The following is a 21,538-nucleotide window of genomic DNA, read 5'->3' on the forward strand; positions in this document are numbered from 1 at the left end:
AGGGGGGGGGGGGGAAGATAATCACAAGCAGCCCAGATTTGCCAGATTTCAGTGGCCAGTTTATTTAGAGAAACTCTCAGTGTGTCGGTCTTCAAGTGCTTTACGGGGAGACACGGTGCCGACGGGCCTCTGCACAGCTACTTTGCATTGGTGGAGCCGCTTAGCATTTTCTTGACCGCCTGTACGATGGCATCCTTGTCGATGCCGAATATCTTGAGCAGCTCCGCTGGCTTGCCGCTCCGCGGGACGTGGGACACAGCCAGGCGGTGCACCGCGACCCCTGGCTCTCCTGCCACAGCAGCAGCCACTGCTTCTCCGATGCCACCTGGGAAGATCAATTACACCAACCCCACAAACCCCCCCCCCCAAAAAAAAGGAACCATTTTTAGAAGCAGGCTCAATACAGCTTGTCTGATCGCTGTTCAGTTCATTTTCACTTCAGCTTCTTAAACTGCACGACAAGTTCCTGTTCATCTGAGACACTAGCCAGATCCTTTTACCATGTAACAAGTCTCGGCCACTGAGTGCAGGAGAGATTTGATCTGGGGTCATCCCTGTCTTACTGCGCTAGGTAGCTGCCCGCAGGCCACCACAGCACAGGTATCTGAATTTAAGTCCCTTACTGATTAGATTTGGAAAGTCAGTTTTGCCTTAACCTGCAGATCACTGGATAAGAGTATCAATTCAGGCAAGCTGGGATCCATATAAACCACATTGGTAATGCTGCATGCAACACAAACTTTTTCCTCTATTTCTGAGTGCTGGCATCTACAGTAGGTTGATCTTTGGGTCTCTTTGTTGTTCTTGGACAGCTGTGAGCTTGGCTCAACATCAGCAGTCAAATAAGCAATGTCCAACACAGCAAGTTCCTGCTCTTTTATCTAGGTCATAGGAAGCCCAGAGGCCACAATAACAATGAAAAATCTTGATGGCAGATAGTAACTATTGCTTAACGTGCAGCTGTATTCAGAAAAATATCACAGCACTGTACTAACGTGCACAGAAATATACAGACATTCAAGATTCATAGTTTACAATCTCCAAGAACTCTACAGAATGTTCAGCTGTTTTTATTTCAATCAGACCAGGAAGTCTGATTGTAAACATAATCCCACCAATTTGTTGCATTTGTGGAAGTTACAAATATTTATAAGCAAAGCAAATGGCTATGTTTAGTTGCTGTGTTCTGTTTATGCAAAAAAAAAAACTACAGCCTTCTTATTTAGGAAACAAAGAAGAATGTATCACAAATGTAATAAAACACAACTTAATTCAATGTACTCTAAACAAATTCCATTTTAAATACAAGGCTCTTGTTTAGTTTCATAGATCACAGGAACTTCCCTATTATCTCAGAAATGTATTGATGAACAACTGTTTTATGGCATTTCAGCAATTTCAACCATTCTCTTTGTGGGCTCCTATTTGTTCAGTCTTACCTTCATAGTAATGGTCTTCCACAGTGAGAATACGACCCCTAGTGGCCTTTCCGTGTTCAAGAATGGTTTTTGCATCCAAAGGTTTAATAGTAAAAGGATCGATCACTCTGATGTTGATCCTCTCTGCAGGACAAGAACTGTATTTTAAACAGGAAACAAAGGCTGTGGCTATGCAGCTGTGAATGTGCCAGTACACATCCAGAATAATGCTGAAATACAGCGTGTCTGGGCATTGGTATGATACCAATTAAAACAGAAATTCCAAAGGCACACTGTGACCTTCAGCAAAGGACAAGTTTGCAAGTCGAGTTTTAGGATAAGTAGAAGGAGAATGGTCTAATTATAACAGATGACCAGAATGTATGCCAATTAGCTCATTAAAAGACATTGAAGAGTATTTAACCTTGACTTTGACTTCACAGGGGCAATTTAGCGTTGTTGCCATTTTAAACCCTGACTTTGAACACTTGGCTAAGATTCTGTTGTTAAAATATCCAGGGACAAAGGAAAAAGAAACAAACTGTACATATAAAACCGGATCCCATAAGAAATCCTAAGAATTCCACATGGCAGAATAGTGACTATGTGAAAAACAAACTGAGGCTCGCTCTCTAGTGATGAGAGAAATGAGTGTCAAGGCTACTGCGTACTATGAGTCGCTCACTTAGTGGCAGTGTGGCTTGGTTTAAGTTAACATGCAACGTTTGCTCTGCGGTTTTGTGGTTATTTTGAGTGTTAAAAGGAAATGTGCCAAAGATCTATCAAATCCTAAAAACACAGGGTAGTAACGTTTTAAATGAAAGTGAGCATCATTGTTTCGACTTCAGATCATAGCCCACAGGTAAATCAAGGAGCAATCCTTGGGCACACAGAAGGAAGTTTTATGGTGGACAGCATGCCCAGTCCTAGGGACTGCCATGCCTGCTGGTTTTCAATACAGCTGAACCTTTAACTTCAACAAATCCCTACTTGAAACCAAAAAAGGTTGCTTGGTTAGAGCCTTTTGCAAGTTTTTTTTTTCTACTCAAAGATTTGGAAAAGCTACTCATGAGACACAACAGGCAAAAGGCAACCTCCTATAGTTTATAAACCGAACACAATTCAAGAATTCAAATTACACCTATAGTTTGGTCTTTTAAAGGTTCAATTATTTAATTCAGTGCTTAGATAGGACTAAAACACCGGATAAAGAATGCTGAGAATAAAGATAGGGAACGTATGCCACAGAAGTGCTCACCATTGTACAACATTCACAATGGGTTTTTAAGAGTGACTTCAACCTGCCTCCTCTAAGTAATTCTTGCATACCACATTAATCTATAGTCTCTTAAATCCCAACTCTTCAGGCATGATAAACAGTTGCCATATATGTATTTAATTTTTTATTGAGTGGATATCATTCTGGAAACTAGATAATGTGGAGAGGAAAATGGGGAAACATGCAGTATGAAACAGCGGTATCAGACACTGAGAGTGCTGCTCCGTTGCCTGTGCAGTGTCACGCGTGTGCTGATTCACAGCTCTGCACTGCTTACCTTTCTTGAGCTGCTCGGCTGCAGACAGCGCCTCGTGTAGAGTCACTCCAGCTCCGATCACAGTGACATGGTCATCCTTGCTTTGATACACAACCTGGGGGGAGAACAAGATGTCTGAAACGTTGGCTCTACCCTGACCGTCTCACAGTTACCAAATGCAATGTAAAAAAATAGGTCAATGGAAATGTGCTGTCTAACCTACCCGTACATTAATTCAGGGTCTGTTTTACTGTTTCTCAAGGACACAGGGTTTTTGTTAAATGTTGTACAAAATGAAATCTAATGGGATTTAAAAACAAATCCCCGTTATGTTTAAAATGACGCACACATACCTTAGCCTGTCCAACACGAAAGTCCTCATTGTTGTTATAAATGACGGTATTTTCTGGACGACTAGTTCTTATAAAGCAGATGCCCTGTAACAAACCAAAACACAGTTCAAGAAATGAAAGTGCGCGATCGCCGATTTGCCCAAAGCCCAGATGCCAACCAGTGCCCCTAAACTCTACACCGATGGCACACTGCCTACTGTGCACCACCGCCTCGAGAATCCTGACTAGAGACGTGATCCAGGGTCAAACTAGAGACGTACAGGCAAGGCAGCTTTTTTTTAATGAAAAATGGAAGGCAGCGCAAATCACAGGTAACCTTGAGCAAAGTACTCCTCTCAGCTAGCGGCCCTATGTAAATTGTTTTGGCCAAATTTCTAATAACAAAAATACTGCAATGGACTGGCGTCCCATCCAGGCTGTTGCTTGCCAGGATAGCCTCCAGCTTCCCCCCTGAACGACCCTGAACTGGAGGAAGCGGTCAGAAAATGGATCGGTAACAAACTACTGTATAAAGAAGGGTTACCTTCGTGTTCGCCGCCAGTTCCACTGCTTTTTCGGTGGACACGCCGTCACATGGGTAGAAAACGGTTGCCGTGGGAATGGCTCTGAACATAGCCAGGTCTTCCAATCCCATCTGCGAGGGCCCGTCCTCACCTGGAAGAGGGAGCGCACAGAGGTCAAAGGCCGCGGCGCAGAGGCCTTTCGAAACCAAGAGAACTAGCAGGCAGGTAGGCAGGCAGGGAGACAGGCAGGCAGCATGGCGTGCAGTGTACCTGTTTAACGGAAAACGAAACCCCGCCGCCACAAGAGAACTTCGATGAGACGGGAAAAGCGAGAGGGGGGGGGTTGAATTCTAACAGGGGCATCGCAAGGAAATAAGTGGGGAAACAAACCATAAGAAATGAAAGAATTAGGAGAAAAACAAGGACAACAGCAAATAGATAACTTAAAAAACAGTTGCGTAACGTAAACGTCAGCAAAGTCATTCTAGGACATTTTTTTCCTGCTTGAAACTGAGCTCTCAAAGCTTTCTCTCCAGGCTGGGAGGCCTGGACATGCTAACACTCATGACAGAGACAGATGGGGCATCGTCAATGGGCAGCGCTGCTACAGCCTCTTGTTACTACTGAAGGATTGGCTGTGCAGCTTTTTGGCTCTTAGCCTTTGAGAAGCACAGGCTACCAGCACAAAACAAACTAACCTGCTTTAATAAAAAGGCAAACAAACATCAATCCATTTTCATTTGTCGCTTAGCCCCAGTCACGTACAAACGTTTTCAACGAAAAGATAAAATCAAATTCCTCAAATGAACTGAACCCCATACGTCAGTATATTTAGTACTTTAAGGTCCATAACCTCCCAAGCATGTATGACTTACGATTTTTATCATGAAAAGGAAAACCGAATCGTTGAGGACCCTGCTTTGTGAGCAAAACCGTTTATGTCAACTGCAAAATAGTCAATAGGAACTGCCCTGCTTCAGGAGGGGAACCCGACAGCAGGCAGGCACTGACCGATGGAGATGCCGCAGTGGGAGCCGACCAGGTTGATGTTGCTCTCGGATATAGCCGCCATGCGGATTTGGTCGTAGGCGCGAGTGAAGAAGGTGGCAAAGGTGCTTGCGAAGGCCACAGTCCTGTCCCGGGCAGCACAGCCAACCGCGACGCCAACCTGGGGTGGCAGAGGGACAAGTGAGTCAGCCTCCTGCGCAGCCCAGGGAGGAAATCTCAGAACAGAAGGCAGGGGGATCAGAAACAAAGAGACACCAGCTCGGTCGGGTGGACTATTTAGAACAGCTTTTTTCTTTGCAGTCCGGCATTCTTCCTCTTTTACGCTTTAAAGTCCTGTCCAAATTTCTTTTTTCTCCCTTCAATACCAACTGCACCCCCTCCCATTTTCAATGAAGACCAGATTTATTCAGTTCCTGTTATTGCAGTTTTTAAAAATCCCCCAATCTGCATTATTTCCTCCAGGATGAGAACATGTGGAATACAGCAGCTGGGAGCAACTACAGTCCCAGCTTTGAGGAAATGTTGACTCTTAGGCAACCTTAATTCAGGTCTACGGTAAAAAATACCAACCAAGTAAGCAGAACTTTATTGCACTGGTGTACGTCTCAAATATACAACAATAAAGCGTCTTTACCCATGTTTTGTAATGCAGCTAAGTGAACAGACCAATTAGTCGTACATATTATAATGAAAAAAACATATTTCACTCATATTTAAATGCTGATAAACTATTTGTGTTAAACTGGAAAATGACTCCTCACTGAGCTGCAGCTAAAACAAAAAAGATGGTGAATGATTGGTGACCAAGACAACAGAAAACCAAGAGAAATGATATATAGCGAATACAGTTCTTCAGAAGAGAATATTAAATAATATTAAGAGAACAACCCATGTTATTGTTCTTGATCCTTCTAGACCTACATTGTCCTTTGATGTCAGCCAGAGAAATATAGTATTTAACTATAATAATTTCAAATAAGTTTGTTGTGTATGTGTCTTCACAAAAGTGCAGGGATACCAATGCATTTCCTGCATTAACGTTTCAAGAATTGCAACGATTAACAGAGTAGACTGGAAAGTGTGACCCATATTTCTCTAAATGTACAGTAAATAATCTGAACAGTAAATGACACATAGGCCGACAGATGGAAAAGATTATAATGGAAATACAGTACAACCAAACTTCATTGCACTTTCTAAACATGTTGAACTACACAGAAATGTGAAGAGGAAACTAATACGGTGTATGTTAAATGCATGTTACATTTTAGTATTTTAAGAACAGTATTGGCACACTAATCTCAGCTCATTTTATGCCTTCCTAAGCCAGGTCTAGAAAAGTTTATTACTGCTAATATAGTTTCTAAGAAATCCTTTCAGAATACTGTGTGCTTTGTAGAATCAAGGGCTCTAAAATACATCTTTTCCATAAATACAGAATTCCCATGCTTACTCACCACACAACAATAACAAAAACGGAAGCCTACCATGTTCTGCTCTGCGATGTAACACTCAATGTAGCGGCTGGGGTGCTCGTTCTTGAAGATTTCTGAAAAGGTGGAGTTCTTGGTGTCCCCATCTAGAGCGATCACTCGATCGCTGGACCGGCCGAGCTTCGCCAAGGCAACTCCATACGCTTTCCGCGTGGCAATCTGTGAGGATGACAAAGAATAGGAGAGATGCTTTGCAGATCATGGAGTAAGCAGTGGCTATTCATCTAGGCCACCAGGAAGATTTCTTAAGCTTCCATTCTGCAATACTCCTGTATGTACATTAGGTAGCTGCGTCAGCATGCGCAGACTGCAAAGGAACAAGTAGAGGTTTATTCCATGCTGAAAAGAGAAGAAAAGGAACACAACGTTTCGGTTGTGGAGCCTGCTTCGTGTGCATTACGGTCAAAGTTTAAACTTCAGTTACATTTTATTAAGAATTTTATTCGACCAACACTTTTATCCAAAGCGACTTACGTTTATACCCATTTAAACAGCTGGGTTTTGTACTGGAATGATGTAGGTGAGGTGCCTTGCTCAAAGGTAGAGCCACAATCACCTGGAATTTGAACCCACAACCTCCAGTTCCAAGGCCAGACTCCCCGTCAGCGCTCTACGCTGCTGCACCATTCTGGAAGGAGTTTGGAAGGGTGTAGTACCTTCTCTCCAGGCTTGTAGCTCGGAGGGCTGGGCATCCTGATGTTCCTGATGTTGACAGACGGGGCGTCGTCGATGGGCAGCGCTGGGCACAGCCTCTTGTTATTGTTGAGGATTCGGCTGTGCAGCTCCTTCAGCACGGCGTCAGCCACGTCCTTGGGCAAAGGCTTGCCGTGCCAGCCCAGCTTGTCTTCTGCCACTGGAGCGACAATACAGGACACAGAACGAATGAGTCTCTCAGGCCCCCTGCTGAAGAGACAACGCAAGACAGAGTTCATCCAGCACAGGTTCTCCTGGCTCACCAGCAGCAGTCAAGCATTTCCCCCTCAAGACAGTAAAATATCTGCGTGGGTCGAACGGGCTTCATGTGTGAAAAATTATAATTATATGACATTATTTGGGTGTATTAAAAATCTGTTCATTAAATGTTTTTCACCACATCAGGTTTGAATATTTTAATGTGTGAAGGCAGGGAAAAAGAAAGACAGGCGGACCGTACTGAGGACAGAACAGTTAACTGAGCAATGTCACAGTTCAGTGAGCTCCAGAATTCTTCAGCTGTCTTTCGGTTTTTGGAGGATCAACATCACCTTAACTCGTTTAATCCTCATCGGTCTTTGACTTATTAGTGCTGACAAGGTTTCTGTGTGTCACGATAAGGCTAGCGTACAGCTCCACTGCTAGAACAGTCTCACAGTGGAACAGGCTGTCTTTAGCTGAGCAAGAAGTCAGCTGGCCAGTGCTGCTGCCTAAGCTCACTTCCAGAGCTCTGCTCTAGCAAAAAGGAGGTTCATCTCAGCATGCTGGGAGCATGGGCTTCATGAAAAATGCTAAAGCAAAATGTTCAAAATGAGATGCCTGTTTCTCCACTTCATCATCACAACATTTGTCTACATTTTGGTAAGAGTCCTTACATACTAAGAGGAATCTAATTACCACTAAACTGAATGTTAATCAGTAAAACTGGAGCAGTCCCTGTCAAGCAGTATCCCCTGCTAAAACAAGAAGTACACCAGGGAGCTATAATGTGGAATTGGGCTGCTCTATAATAAGGCGATGAACTTGTAGATGTGCTCTCATTCATGAACCAGTCATGAATACTGTACCTGGGATTCCTTTCCCTTTGATCGTTTTTGCAATAATGGCAGTGGGCTGATGCTTGGCTTGGCAGAACACTTTGCAGAGCTCCTCCACACTGTGCCCATCCACCACAATGGCATTCCAGCTGGAAAAACCAACAGAATTAACAGAGATCTGCACTGTGCTGCAAATATTCCCGGAGTGTTGCTAAATCTCCCGAATTCCTGCTGAAGCGAGTGTTTACAAATGGGAAGTCCACTGAAGACCTAGACAGGGAAAAGCAGATATTCTGCCAAATGCTGCATAAAATAGTCATGCGTGAATGAAATGAATGGAGGTACGTTGTGTCTTATTTTGGTCTGCATTTTTTTAGAGTTTTATTCTCTATCACCCGCCAAACCACAGCCATCACATGTCTATTCCCACATCATGTCTTCTGGAATGTTTGTTTTTGGGTAGACCGCAGAACAACATTTTGTTTAAATAACAAGTGCATTTATAAATAGTTTGACATAATCTCGGATTAAAAGAACTTTACTCTTGTGCTCCACGATGACCTGCATACTTATGAACCAAACTAAAGAAGTTTCCAATAGTTTATAAATATATACGCTTATGTGTTACCTGTAAAACACTTACTAGACTACAATGTGCATTTTTCAGTTTTTGGATGTGAACACAGTTTATCCTGCCTAGTCAGTTGTCTAATAGCTTTCTATTTAGGTATCTATGAGGGAATGGATAATTGTGTCTCAATATGTGTAGATGTGTCTCACTTACACTGAAGGTGTACATGAATAATCTGGTCTTTGCACACAGGACAGAAGTAGACAGATCCATGAAGGTGATTAGCAACTCCCTGAGCAGCCATCATGAGCGGATCTCAGCCTTGCAAACCCACCCAAAAGCTTCGCAGCGTCTTTGGTATTTTTCCACCTGGTGCTGCAGAGGGGTGGGGTCGCTCTGGCCCAGACGGTTGATATCCAGAATGGCCACCAGGTTATCAAGCTGGTAGAATGAGGCGAAGGCCATGGCCTCCCACACAGCTCCCTCCGAGAGCTCCCCGTCGCCCAGCAGGCAGTACACACGGTAACTGGGAAGGCGAGAAGACGGGAGAGAGGAAAAATGACCATCGTCGTCTGCAAGAGACACAGGCCGCTTATTCCTTTGAAGGAACGCTGTCATATCCCCCCGATAAATGTCTGGTATCCAGTTTTGCCCAGGGCACAGCATCACAGCTGGTGAAGGTAGAAAGAATTGTGCCTTAATGCATGCTGATGTGCCCAAGTCTTACACTTCAGGACTGAAGGTAAACGTAGAAGATTCAAAAAAATGAAATTCACTAAAGCATTTTCCGACGAGTATTCTGAGCTAGCCTCTAGCTGAATCCAGATTTGATCGGAAACTGTGTGTCTGCTGCAGGAGAAGATCTGTTAGATTCGGTCCAGAGGCAGAATGGCAGTCATGCAGATACGGATAGAGGTGAGTCATACAAAATCGTAGAGTCCTTCAATAAATATAATGAAAAATAGTTTTTCACTTGGCCCAGCCTTATCCTCCCTTCCTCAGCCTGAAGCAAAAACAAAATCTGCTGTGCACAGGCGGTAAGTTGATTTTACTGACTGCTTGACTGAAGAGTCTCACAGGCTACCATTTGATCACGCCAAGTCAAAGATAATGGACCCTGACAGCTTTCTAGTCAAGTGGACACATCTTCATTAAAGCGAGAAGACTGACCAAGACAACGTGCATTACTACATGCATTCCAGCTCCGAGGGGAGAAAAGAATTCCACAGCTAGTCCTGGGGCACCTCGTCTAATTCTCTTTCCCATCTTTACTTTTGGTTAATCACAGATGAAGTGACACACCCACATAAGCTAGCTGTCAGCACAATGGCCTGTTTTGACAGGGTAAAACTGAAGCAGAGGAGTAACGCTAACATATCTTTCAATATACAGTGCCTTGCGAAAGTATTCGGCCCCCTTGAACTTTTCAACCTTTTGCCACATTTCAGGCTTCAAACATAAAGATATAAATTTTTTATTTTATGTGAAGAATCACCAACAAGTGGGACACAATTGTGAAGTGGAACGAAATCTATTGGATTTTTGAAACTTTTTTAACTAATAAAAAAATGAAAAGTGGGGCGTGCAAAATTATTCGGCCCCTTTACTTTCAGTGCAGCAAACTCACTCCAGAAGTTCAGCGAGGATCTCTGAATGATCCAATGTTGTCCTAAATGACTGATGGTGATAAATAGAATCCACCTGTGTGTAATCAAGTCTCTGTATAAATGCACCTGCTCTGTGATAGTCTCAAGGTTCTGTTGAAAGTGCAGAGAGCATCATGAAGACCAAGGAACACACCAGGCAGGTCCGTAATACTGTTGTGGAGAAGTTTAAAGCCGGATTTGGATATAAAAAGATTTCCCAAGCTTCAAACATCCCAAGGAGCACTGTGCAAGCGATCATCTTGAAATGGAAGGAGTATCAGACCACTGCAAATCTACCAAGACCTGGCCGTCCCTCTAAACTTTCAGCTCAGACAAGGAGAAGACTGATCAGAGATGCAGCCAAGAGGCCCATGATCACTCTGGATGAACTGCAGAGAACTACAGCTGAGGTGGGAGAGTCTGTCCATAGGACAACAATCAGTCTTACACTGCACAAATCTGGCCTTTATGGAAGAGTGGCAAGAAGAAAGCCATTTCTCAAAGATATCCATAAAAAGTCTCGTCTAAAGTTTGCCACAAGCCACCTGGGAGACACCCCAAACATGTGGAAGAAGGTGCTCTGGTCAGATGAAACCAAAATCGAACTTTTTGGCCACAATGCAAAACGATATGTTTGGCGTAAAAGCAACACAGCTCATCACCCTCAACACACCATCCCCACTGTCAAACATGGTGGTGGCAGCATCATGGTTTGGGCCTGCTTTTCTTCAGCAGGGACAGGGAAGATGGTTAAAATTGAGGGGAAGATGGATGCAGCCAAATACAGGACCATTCTGGATGAAAACCTGTTGGAGTCTGCAAAAGACCTGAAACTGGGACGGATATTTATCTTCCAACAAGACAATGATCCCAAACATACAGCAAAATCTACAAAGGAATGGTTCACAAATAAACGTATCCAGGTGTTTGAATGGCCAAGTCAAAGTCCAGACCTGAATCCAATCGAGAATCTGTGGAAAGAGCTGAAAACTGCTGTTCACAAACGCTCTCCATCCAACCTCACTGAGCTCGAGCTGTTTTGCAAGGAAGAATGGGCAAGAATTTCAGTCTCTCGATGTGCAAAACTGATAGAGACATACCCCAAGCGACTTGCAGCTGTAATCGCAGCAAAAGGTGGCTCTACAAAGTATTAACGCAAGGGGGCCGAATAATTTTGCACGCCCCACTTTTCATTTTTTTATTAGTTAAAAAAGTTTCAAAAATCCAATAGATTTCGTTCCACTTCACAATTGTGTCCCACTTGTTGGTGATTCTTCACATAAAATAAAAAATTTATATCTTTATGTTTGAAGCCTGAAATGTGGCAAAAGGTTGAAAAGTTCAAGGGGGCCGAATACTTTCGCAAGACACTGTACACACGCTTTTAAAACCAGTGCTGTGATCAATTCGGCCCTGTCCCAAAGATGGATTTCTTTTGTTGTGTAAGATGAACACTAGCCCATTCTGCACAAATACATTTTTGACATTATACAATAGGACACCTTTTCACTTACAGAGTGGTGGTGTAGATTCAGTTCTGATGTACAACTTTAAAACCTCGATCACTGGTCAGCTACTGACTGTTGGAATATCTATATCTCATAAACAGTTTACTCATTGCACTTTTTAAAATTTTCCTACACAAAATTTCAGCTAACATTACAGGCTTTTATTATACTTAACATCTGTGTGTTGCTGTGTTGTCCTAAAAAGACCACCCTCAAGGCCTTGTAAATGCATTCTCTTCTCTTTTATTAGAGTTTATGTCCCCAAAGGAAAGTCCATCCATTGATCTGTTTTTAGTGGAGATCTATCTGAGAAAAGAATTTCGAATTTGCAATTTCAGCAATTTCACAGTGCTCATTGTTTTTAATGTGTACCATACACTTGTTTTTTCAATAACCATGTTTCAGCATACCATGTGTTCATGGCTAAAGTCATTATTATCACGCAATGGGTTATGAGGTCAGTAGTTAGCCCGCATATCCTAAAAGATCAAAGAATCACCAATACCAAAGCAGAAGCCTTTATAAGGGACAGAAGGAAAGAATCTCAGCCTGGATTATATTGGCTTACAGCTAAATACTCAGATACCACTGGTGGATTTATTGTTTAGCAAGCCTTCAGGGCATTAAGAGACTAGGCAGGCTACTTTGGACAAAGCTTCAACTACCTTTATAGGAATATCCTTCAACAACATCATGCCTAGACCTGCAGCTAAAATCCATTCTTAATGATACAATTACCTGTATATTATAAATATTATAATATAATTGTAAAATCATATTATTTAGTTAAACAATGCAATACATTTAGGTGTTCCTACTTAGATTTGCTTCACGATAGACGTAGAACTGATATGGGTAAAACTGTTAAAGCCCAATATGGAATGATCAAAAGACATACTGTATATCAGATTTTATTTGGGTGTGTCAAAAATCTGTTAATTAAATGTTTTTCACCACATCAGGTTTGAATATTTGAACGTGTGAAGGCAGGGAAAAAGAAAGACAGGTGGACCGCACCGAGGACAGAACGGTTAACCGAACAATGTCACAGTTCAGTGAGCTCCAGAACTCTTCAGCTGTGTTTGGGTCTTTGGAGGATCAACATCACCTTAACTCGTTTGATCCTCATCGGTCTTTGACTTATTAGTGCTGACAAGGTTTCGGTGTGTCACGATAAGGTTAGCTTACAGCTCCACTGCTAGAACAGTCTCACAATGGAACAGGCTGTCTTTAGCTGAGCAAGAAGTCAGCTGGCCAGTGCTGCTGCCTAAGCTCACTTCCAGAGCTCTGCTCTTGCAAAAAGAAGGTTCATATGCGCATTCTGCTTACACTAGTGGGCTGAGGGAATCCAATTAGTTAAGGGCAGGATGCCCACATCCATTTTTTTATGTACTAAAATCAAACATCTTTCTTGAGCTAAGCTAAGAGTCATCATCTTCAAACTAAAATCAATCTATAAAGGACAGCTTGTTTAGCAAAGGTCACAAAATCAGCCTCTCTGTCATTAAAGAAATGATTAATTACCTTAGCTGTTGCAATAGGTGCATCTTAAAGACTCGGGCACCGTGTTACCTTCTGATTTTACTTAACTATAATTAAACCCCACTAGCGAAGTTCATCTTCTGGAGTAACAGAATCAATAACAAATTTTTAAAAAATAAAAATAATTGGTTTACAGCACCATGAGATTGTAGTTCATTATTAAACAAAATTCAGAAAATGTGATGTCTTCATTCTTTTCAATTACATGGATGGAATAACACACAACAGGGATAATGGTTGTTCCAGAAAAGGTTTACTGGTGCATGAGAATTCAGTGACCAGCTGAATTAGAAACTCTACCGCCCAAACATAATAACTCATCCTAAAGTTTTGAATTTGTCATAAAATTAATCCAATCATACAAAAACCCTTCTGAAGATCTTGAAAACTGATTTAAGTCTTTTATGTTAGCAAATCCTCCCTCTCTTCTTCAGCTTTCATTTCTTAATACAGTATTTCTGTCTTGCCTTCCAAAATACCTTTATAAAATTCTCACCTTTCTTGTCAGAAAGGAACTTGATCGCTGTCCCAGAGGGGACAAAGAGGAGAAATCCAATTGCACTTAGCATAAATCTGGCTTCCTTCCAGCCCTCGCTGGAAAGATCAGTGATTACTGTCAATGTGAATCTATTTATCTGTTAAAGCAAAATGTCAAATGTCACACCCACTTACTGTTTTCATACTAGTCCATATGTGCAGCTCTGGAATGCAAAGATACCCCTAACCTTCGTGCACAACTGCCTTTTGCAAAGGTTCATCAGGGTTTATTTTGCAATGGGTCATAAAGGAGGGAGCGTGTTCTTACCTTGCCTTATCAAAGTATTTGCCAGTGTAGGCCATGCCACAGGCTGCTCCCAGCCCCTGCCCTAAGGATCCTGTAGCTACATCCACAAACTGCTGCTTCTGAAATGACAAGCGCATTTAAAACCTAATCCCTTTTCCTTAATTCATTTATCATCTATTCGAACCGGACAGAACAGGAAATAAGGAAAACAAACTGAATGGCGCACATAACGTAATACTGGTGGTAAAATAGTATAAGTCTGTTTCCCTTTAGTGGCCTTCTGCCCTTTTTATAATCAAAAATATTATTTTGTAATTTTTGCTATTTTTCATGAAGGGAAACAACGACCCATTCATTATTTTTATTGCAGAAGAGCACTTTTTCCTGTACTGTGATTACAGATGGCATAGCTGTCTTTAGGCTTTCTGAGAGCCAACATCACCTTAGCTCATGTGCTTATTCTTACAGCTCCTGAATGCGTAAAGTACAGCTCCTGTCTACCCAAAAGCAACAAAGTTCATTATACTGTAGGAAATACAGTAGAATGAGTTTCTTTTGGCATCCTGCACTGTCCATTCAATCATCAAAGGGGACTGAATCATATTTAAACCCAAAGCCGCAAGGCCTGCGAGTGGATTGCTAATGTCATCCGATTCTCAGTGCTCTTGTCAGACACTTACCGGAACAGGGTGTCCTTCCAGAACGGAGTCGATTTTCCGCAGGTTCAGCAGCTCGCTTTCCTTGAGGTAGCCTGCCTCAGCCCACACTGCATACAGCACTGGAGCTGCGTGACCCTACAAAATTCACCACCACACCGGTTCTAAACCGCAATGCACACGTGTTCTGCCAACAAAACCCGTCTGTTACAAAGAAACGACAGATATATCAAGATACTAAGGTAGGAGCTGGAAAGCTGCTGAAAGTCGAAAACTAAAGCCAAGTTTATAATATCTCATTAGCTTTGCCCATTTTTGACTACTGTACCAGGAGCAAATTCAGAAATGAAGGCTGTTTAAAACCTATGCTGCACCAGTTACTCAGGGTGTTCCACAGGGTTCTGTGCTGGGACCTCAGCTATTTAGCACTGAGATGCCGTGTCTTGGTCAGATATTTTCACCCCATATGGACTTGGGTTTCACTGCTGTGCTGATGACATTTAGATTTCATGCTAATAACTGAGATGATTTCTTTTGATCTTTCATGTGTATTAAGTGAAATCTTATCTGCATTGTGTGTTCAGACAAAAATGCTCCAAAGATGAGAAATTCTTTATTACATTAATAAAAAAGCTGTTACATATTAGGACACATATAATATATTTTATACACAAATAAACTGAAGTGTTTACGTTCATGGTAAGATGTAATGGAAAAGGTAATTCTGTCTTCATAAGTAACAATTTATTTCTTAGATTTACTGCAAGTAATGTACAATTTTTAATCTTATTTTAGGGATAAAACCAATCAATGTCTGAGGTAAGATCCTTTACAGTAATACCAACAAAGAGCCTTTCTCAAAATAAGATTACTTCAAGAGAGCCATTCTGTCAACTCTAAAGTGCTATGTTAGTGTAACCACAAGACCACAATCACATACTGTACATGACCAGATCTAACTGCTTGAGACAGCTAATCCTCACAGACATCCCTCTTACCTAATAATAGTGCCCCAATACCCACTGCACCAAATTCAACACATAACTCTCCCTAGGGGTATATTTTACTATGAGATTCAAGTTATATAGTTGTATTTGGGTTTTCAGGTAAACATAATTGGAGCAGTTCTGTGCTGAATGAAATGTGCTAAAATGGTCCTACAGCTCCAAGACTTTGTGAAGGATAGACTAAGGTCATTATTTAGTTACTACAATGCATTCTGGTATACAACAGTTTACTATTAATCTATTACTACTCTATTACTACTGAATTACCACTCCATTACTATTGAATTAGAAAAGCAATACAGTAAATTAGACTTCTATCATTAGTTAACTTATGACTACGCTGTAGTATAGAATGGGCTACTATCACAATACAGCGTATAATAGATCCTCACACTTACAGACAACTACAATTATGTTATAAACAATATCGCAGCTGATTTATAATTACAATTGATTAATAGATATATAAATTACAACAGAGGAGGGTATCCTTGTAGAAGAAGACTTTCTGACAAGGGAGTTCCCAGGATGTAAAAGACAAGGAACCATCTCTTTAAGGCCTAGTGTTTTACAGTTACAGTTTTACAGCTACCTCACCTTGGAAAGCACAAAGCGGTCATTGTTGGGATTCCTTGGGTCTTCGGGCTTGTACTTCATTGTGTGGAAAAAGAGCACGGACATGATCTCGGCCGCGCTGCAACATGATGAAGGATGGCTGAAAGCCAAACATAACAGCAACCGGATTAGAAGCGACTGAGCTCTCTAGTAAGTTCAGGCATTAAGAAGAAAAAAGAAACCTCTTCAGTTATTAATGGTGATAGGACTTTGGCATATTTCCAGTATGCTCTACAATAAAAACAATGCAAAGGTTTCTGAAGACAGATTCCACATACAGTACATAAAACAAAGACTGCAATACTTCCAGTAGATTAGAATTGGATTTTTTTTGTTGTTTTGGTCTTCCTGTCTTCTTCAAGGAAACCATCTAAACCAAAGTGTGCAAATTATTTGAATATAAGTCCTTCCTACAGTAAGTACAAAACCCATTACTGTTCAGTTCACACGTGCCAGCTGGGACTATTTCAGTGCGAACTAAGTGTGGATGGCTGTTTTACGAAATTTCAATTCATGTACTGTAGTTCCAACTAAGAACAAGCAAAAGTCAAGTATCTTTTTATTCTCAAGGAGCTGATATTATTATTCATCCTCATTGATAACACTCTTCAATACCCTCTCAATTCTAAATAATTCAAGGAGCTTTATTTCATCTTAATTTATTTACAATGCAATTTATTTACAATTTCTCCCTTCTTGGTGGAACTATTTTAATCCTGAATCTTTTAGAAGCATTCTGGCTATTACGTGTTTGAGAAATTTACTTGGCTTGGCTCTGAGATTTCCTTCTCCACTCCCTGACTTACTGTAGTTCCGAGATCCTTTGGGAATGTGCTGATCTTCGCAACAAAGTTCCTGTGAACTTTATTGATAACTTCTGTATCTCATCATTTTACTACAACCAAGCCTATGACTGTCCTAAAAAAACCTGCTCCGCCAATACAATGATGCTACATATGACTATATTGTCCAGAATGGCCAGCACCCCACTGAAGTATACATCCCATATGGACTCGATGTCCCCCTGTAATCTTCTAAAAGGAAATTTAAAAACATCTGCAGATTGATTGAGTCCATCTTTATGTAACCTTTATGCTGTTTGTCTTTCATTTCACTGTACATATCCTAGCCTTTGCAGTAAACATTCTTATGAAACACTCAGTTAATTAAATGCATCTGATGTACTATAAATCCCCAGTTTTCTTACCAGTAATTCTCTTTCAATGAGGTAAATGATCCCTGTGGTGTTAAGGTACTGTATATTGTATGACTTTGTCTGAATCCTACTAGAGGCCACAGAGAACACTGAGAAATGAAAGGCAGGTATGACTAAAAATAAATTGCAGACTTATCCTCTTCTGCATGTACAGTGTCTGCTGCAAGAAGTGTCATATTGCAACTAACGTTTTTCTTCATCTTCAAATCAGTTTGTGGTGAGACAGTGCAAAACCACCAAACACCTTTCTCTCCTGAAGAACATCCAATCTTCATGCGTGTTAAATATTTCTTTGGGTAAAGTGGAAAAGACATCTAAATTAGTACAACCTTCACACCATTCATTAGCAGGTTAATGGTCAAACATTTCCTCCAAACGTTTCATGCTACTTTAAATGTTTTGTTACATTGCAGGCTGTGTCAAAAGATGAATACTTCACCATGTTTCCAGGAACTTGTAGAACCTTCTGGAAATATTTTAATATAAACCTGCAACAGGAACCATGTTGATGTCATTAACAGCATGGTGAAAATTAGTAAAATTACATTTTAAATACTCTGAATAAAGTATTTTGCAATAATACTTCTCCAAATCTAAGATACATCTGCCTAATATCAATTGAAAATCTTTGTCCTTAATTTTCTTTTTCATTGGAGAACTCAATCCACACTCAAAACTTTTCAGGATAAAATACCTACTTACCTGCAGGAAAAACCCTGAGAAAAACATCACAAAAATGAATTTAATTTTCAAAAGAATTCTGAAGAATGTCACAAAGGAATTCTCTGTGCCGAGCTTTACTTCCTATTGCAAGGATCTGAATTATTACGAATACTTTTTTGGATCTTCCATTAACGGACATTTTTAAAACTTCAAAGAATGGTAAATGCTTTTTAAAACAAAAGACCAAATCCGACAGCGCTTCAAATTAACCTAGTCATTCTGACATTTTATTACAGCGACAACACTTTATCCTAGCACTTCATATTTAAAACTGAAACATTTACAAACAATTTATTGGAAATTGGCTCCACTAACGTTTTAACATTGTCCATGTTAAATGTCTGGTTTAAAAAAAAACATATACAGTACTGTTCAGCTAAGAACAATAAAGGCATTATTTTTTCAAGTTACCAAGGAAATTATTATTCAAAAGTTCAGAAGAAATTATTCAAAATAATTATTGGCACTGCAATCTAGAGTCTTGAATGATTTTAAACTCAGGGGAAAATACTGTTAAAACTACACTAATTATAATAATTAATAAACTATGCAAGAAAATAGATTTTTTGCGCATTGAAGAACTTTTCCAATAGACAATAGGAGGTGCTATGCAATACTGTATGTGTTAAGACATATTCATTCAGTCATTTTACTATTTAACGTAATCTTACTTTGTGTTAAATTTGAAAAGTTAAATAAAATTAATTTCCCCAGCTTTTGATACATAAGTATTCATATTTATGTCTACACAGTTAACTACAGTACTAATGGTACCACTACTTGTACTAGATTGTTTGACGTGTAAATGTACTGTAATTTTGGATTACATTTAATCAATCTGCTATTTATGCAATCAATCCATCATCACATCTGTAAAAAAAAAGGGTTATTACAAAGCTCATAGTGACATACAATAAAAATGTTTCCCATTTTTGGCTGTTCATTACAACGTGATTTTACATGTCTACTCTACAGACGTACAGTATAGAGGGCGTGACATTTTCACTAACGCCCTCGTAAACAAAAACTCCGAAAGCGATTGGTTGCTCATTATGGCACTCCATCAGATTCTGATACAAATTAAACATGGGACAGTCTGCTCCAACGCCGAGACTGGAACAAGTCCAGGTCAGCTGCGCTGATCAAACCGCTGGAAACACGGGCGCTAACGCACAACTTCAACGGTCACTTTGTAACCTACTGCAGTCACAAATGAATACACTACAGTACACCTGATACGTAAAGAAAATGCATGAAGATGTCTTACTGTACACCCTTTGACTCCAGATTAGTCAGGCAATTGAATTCTACAGAAACAAAAATGCTGGGCCTATTTACCGCATTAGTTGAGTAATTTTATTCTGCACATAAACCTTTAGCATAAATACGAGGATGTTTACAGTGGGCTATAAAACCCGCTTTCGTTTTTGTAAAAAACAAAATCTGGTGGATATTTTAACATACGCGTGTGCTTCAATTGTACAATAAACTGGTTACTGTAACATACCGACTGTGGAAACATAAGGCCCTCTCTTTAAAAAACAAACATGTCTTCTAGGATTGCATTAATAAAACAGCGACGTGAGGTCGCACCGGCCGCTGATGTACTGTACAGGGACGGGTTTGCTAATAAAAATAAGAGTATTCCTGATTAGAGAATGCACCTGGTTTTGACATCTTACCCGCTGCCAGCTGCAGTGGTCGCCTTGATGGAGTTGATCCTCAGCCGGTTGGCGATGTTCCTCAGAGTCTGCAGGGTCTGCTGGTCGGGTTTATGATAATCCTCCATGAAGAGACGCTGTCAGAGGCGCTACAGCTGAGGAAACTGGAGACAGAATCACAGAGCAACCGGGAAATCGCTTTGACGCAGAAACTCAGTGGTAATAAGAAGCCACGGTTTGTGTCTGAGAGAGGTCGAGAATGAGCGCAGGCGGGTGTTATGTACTGTAGGGCAATGGAGTTTCCAAAATAGAGGCAACCAACACACCCTCTCTGACTGCAGTGAGCACAGGCAGCGCACAGCAATGCCCTACTAATACACTGGCGGACAGGGGAGGAGCTGACGGACTGTATAATCTAGGCATAACATCTGGGGGCACTGTCTTTCCCAGTCAACAGACCCTGTTTTAAAAGGGCTTTTTTTTGTTGTTGTTGCTCGATTTCCAATGTACAGATGACAAGATTTGCGAGGTTAAACCCCCCAAGAACACGAATTAGAAAGGAAAGAACTTCTTCGCAATTCTACCCTAATCTGAAATTATTGCTTTCCATACCTCGCCCATTTCATTTACGGTGTTTTACTGTGAGGGGTTAATGTGGCCGACGGCGAACCGCTCTTTGAAACTTTCAGGCTGATATTCATGTGGTTAAGGCATCAAAAATATTTTTTTATAAAGTTTATACTTTATTAGTTCATAATTTTTTTTTAATTTAGCAAAGGAAAAGTCTGTATAATGTTTGAATCTTATAACTCTACAAAGAGCTGAAAAAAAATCTGTTGTAGACCATTTCGCCTTTTTGATGTCTCGCCTCACATTGAGAGACTGAATAACGCTTCAGCAGGTTCGAAGTTACATACAGTATACTATAGGTAAAGAGGGTAAGAAAATGCAGAATTACAGGGGAGTAGGATACCGTAATTCGCCACCAATTGCTTTACTGATATATCCTCAGTTGTTAAATTCCTTAGCTGAATGTCAGAACAAAAAGCTATAGACCAGGTTATTCACGACTGATTAATCAGTTTTCTTCCCGGGAGCACAATTTCACATTAAGATGTAGGATGTTATCGGGTTGAGCCACTTTCCTAGTCAAATCTCTTCTTGAAAGTTTTGTCTGAGGTATTGGTTAGGCTACCAGCAAAACGAGTCAGCAAGTCTCGGTGGCTAAAATCCAAAGGCTATATAGACCTCAGTCACATTCAAGTTCACTGAAAATGACCTAACCTGGGAATTTCAGTTTTCAAAATGCTGAATTGTTTACTTTTTTTTCTTTTATAATCATGTAACTGACACTGCTAAATTCGATTTGACATGTATGAATTTAGGTCTCGAAACGACAAACAAGGAATGAGTGCTGGGCAGCTGATAAAGCCCATTTCATTTTAAATTAGATTACCCAGCGATATACCCATTATAAAAAAAAAAGAATGAGACAGTTTGGAAAGCAAAAATGCATGTTTACTCGGAGACGCTTCAAGTGTGTGAAACGGGCGTCAGCTAAGCCGTGAC

The 21,538-nt window shown here is 40.7% G+C and overlaps 1 protein-coding gene across 1 annotated transcript; it reads right to left on the reverse strand.

Annotated features, from left to right (window-relative positions):
* Positions 1 to 37: 37 nt before the first annotated feature.
* Positions 38 to 20,347, reverse strand: tkta (transketolase a). The gene is made up of 14 exons (XM_088636940.1): positions 19,991 to 20,347; positions 16,352 to 16,469; positions 14,772 to 14,885; positions 14,113 to 14,210; positions 8,946 to 9,137; positions 8,071 to 8,189; positions 6,967 to 7,163; positions 6,305 to 6,469; positions 4,821 to 4,977; positions 3,830 to 3,960; positions 3,307 to 3,390; positions 2,975 to 3,068; positions 1,440 to 1,562; positions 38 to 325 (listed from the first exon to the last, which is right to left on the reverse strand). Exons 1-14 carry the CDS (start codon positions 20,095 to 20,097, stop codon positions 138 to 140), a joined length of 1,887 nt encoding a protein of 628 aa, XP_088493066.1. The 5' UTR covers positions 20,098 to 20,347; the 3' UTR covers positions 38 to 137.
* Between the last annotated feature and the right edge of the window lie 1,191 nt (positions 20,348 to 21,538).

This window comes from Lepisosteus platostomus, chromosome 6 (assembly GCF_059453375.1).
Source record: "Lepisosteus platostomus isolate fLepPlt1 chromosome 6, fLepPlt1.hap1, whole genome shotgun sequence".
Classification (NCBI taxonomy): Eukaryota; Metazoa; Chordata; class Actinopteri; order Semionotiformes; family Lepisosteidae; genus Lepisosteus; species Lepisosteus platostomus.

Bases quoted from the DNA above. Each gene is read 5' to 3' on its own strand.
- tkta (XM_088636940.1), bottom strand. From the start codon at position 20,097: ATGGAGGATTATCATAAACCCGACCAGCAGACCCTGCAGACTCTGAGG. The intron at 14,211-14,771 runs GTAAGTGTCTGA...TTGTCATTTCAG, and splicing joins TGGAAGGACACCCTGTTCCG to AAGCAGCAGTTTGTGGATGT. The intron at 7,164-8,070 runs GTACAGTATTCA...TTGTCGCTCCAG, and splicing joins CAAAGGGAAAGGAATCCCAG to TGGCAGAAGACAAGCTGGGC.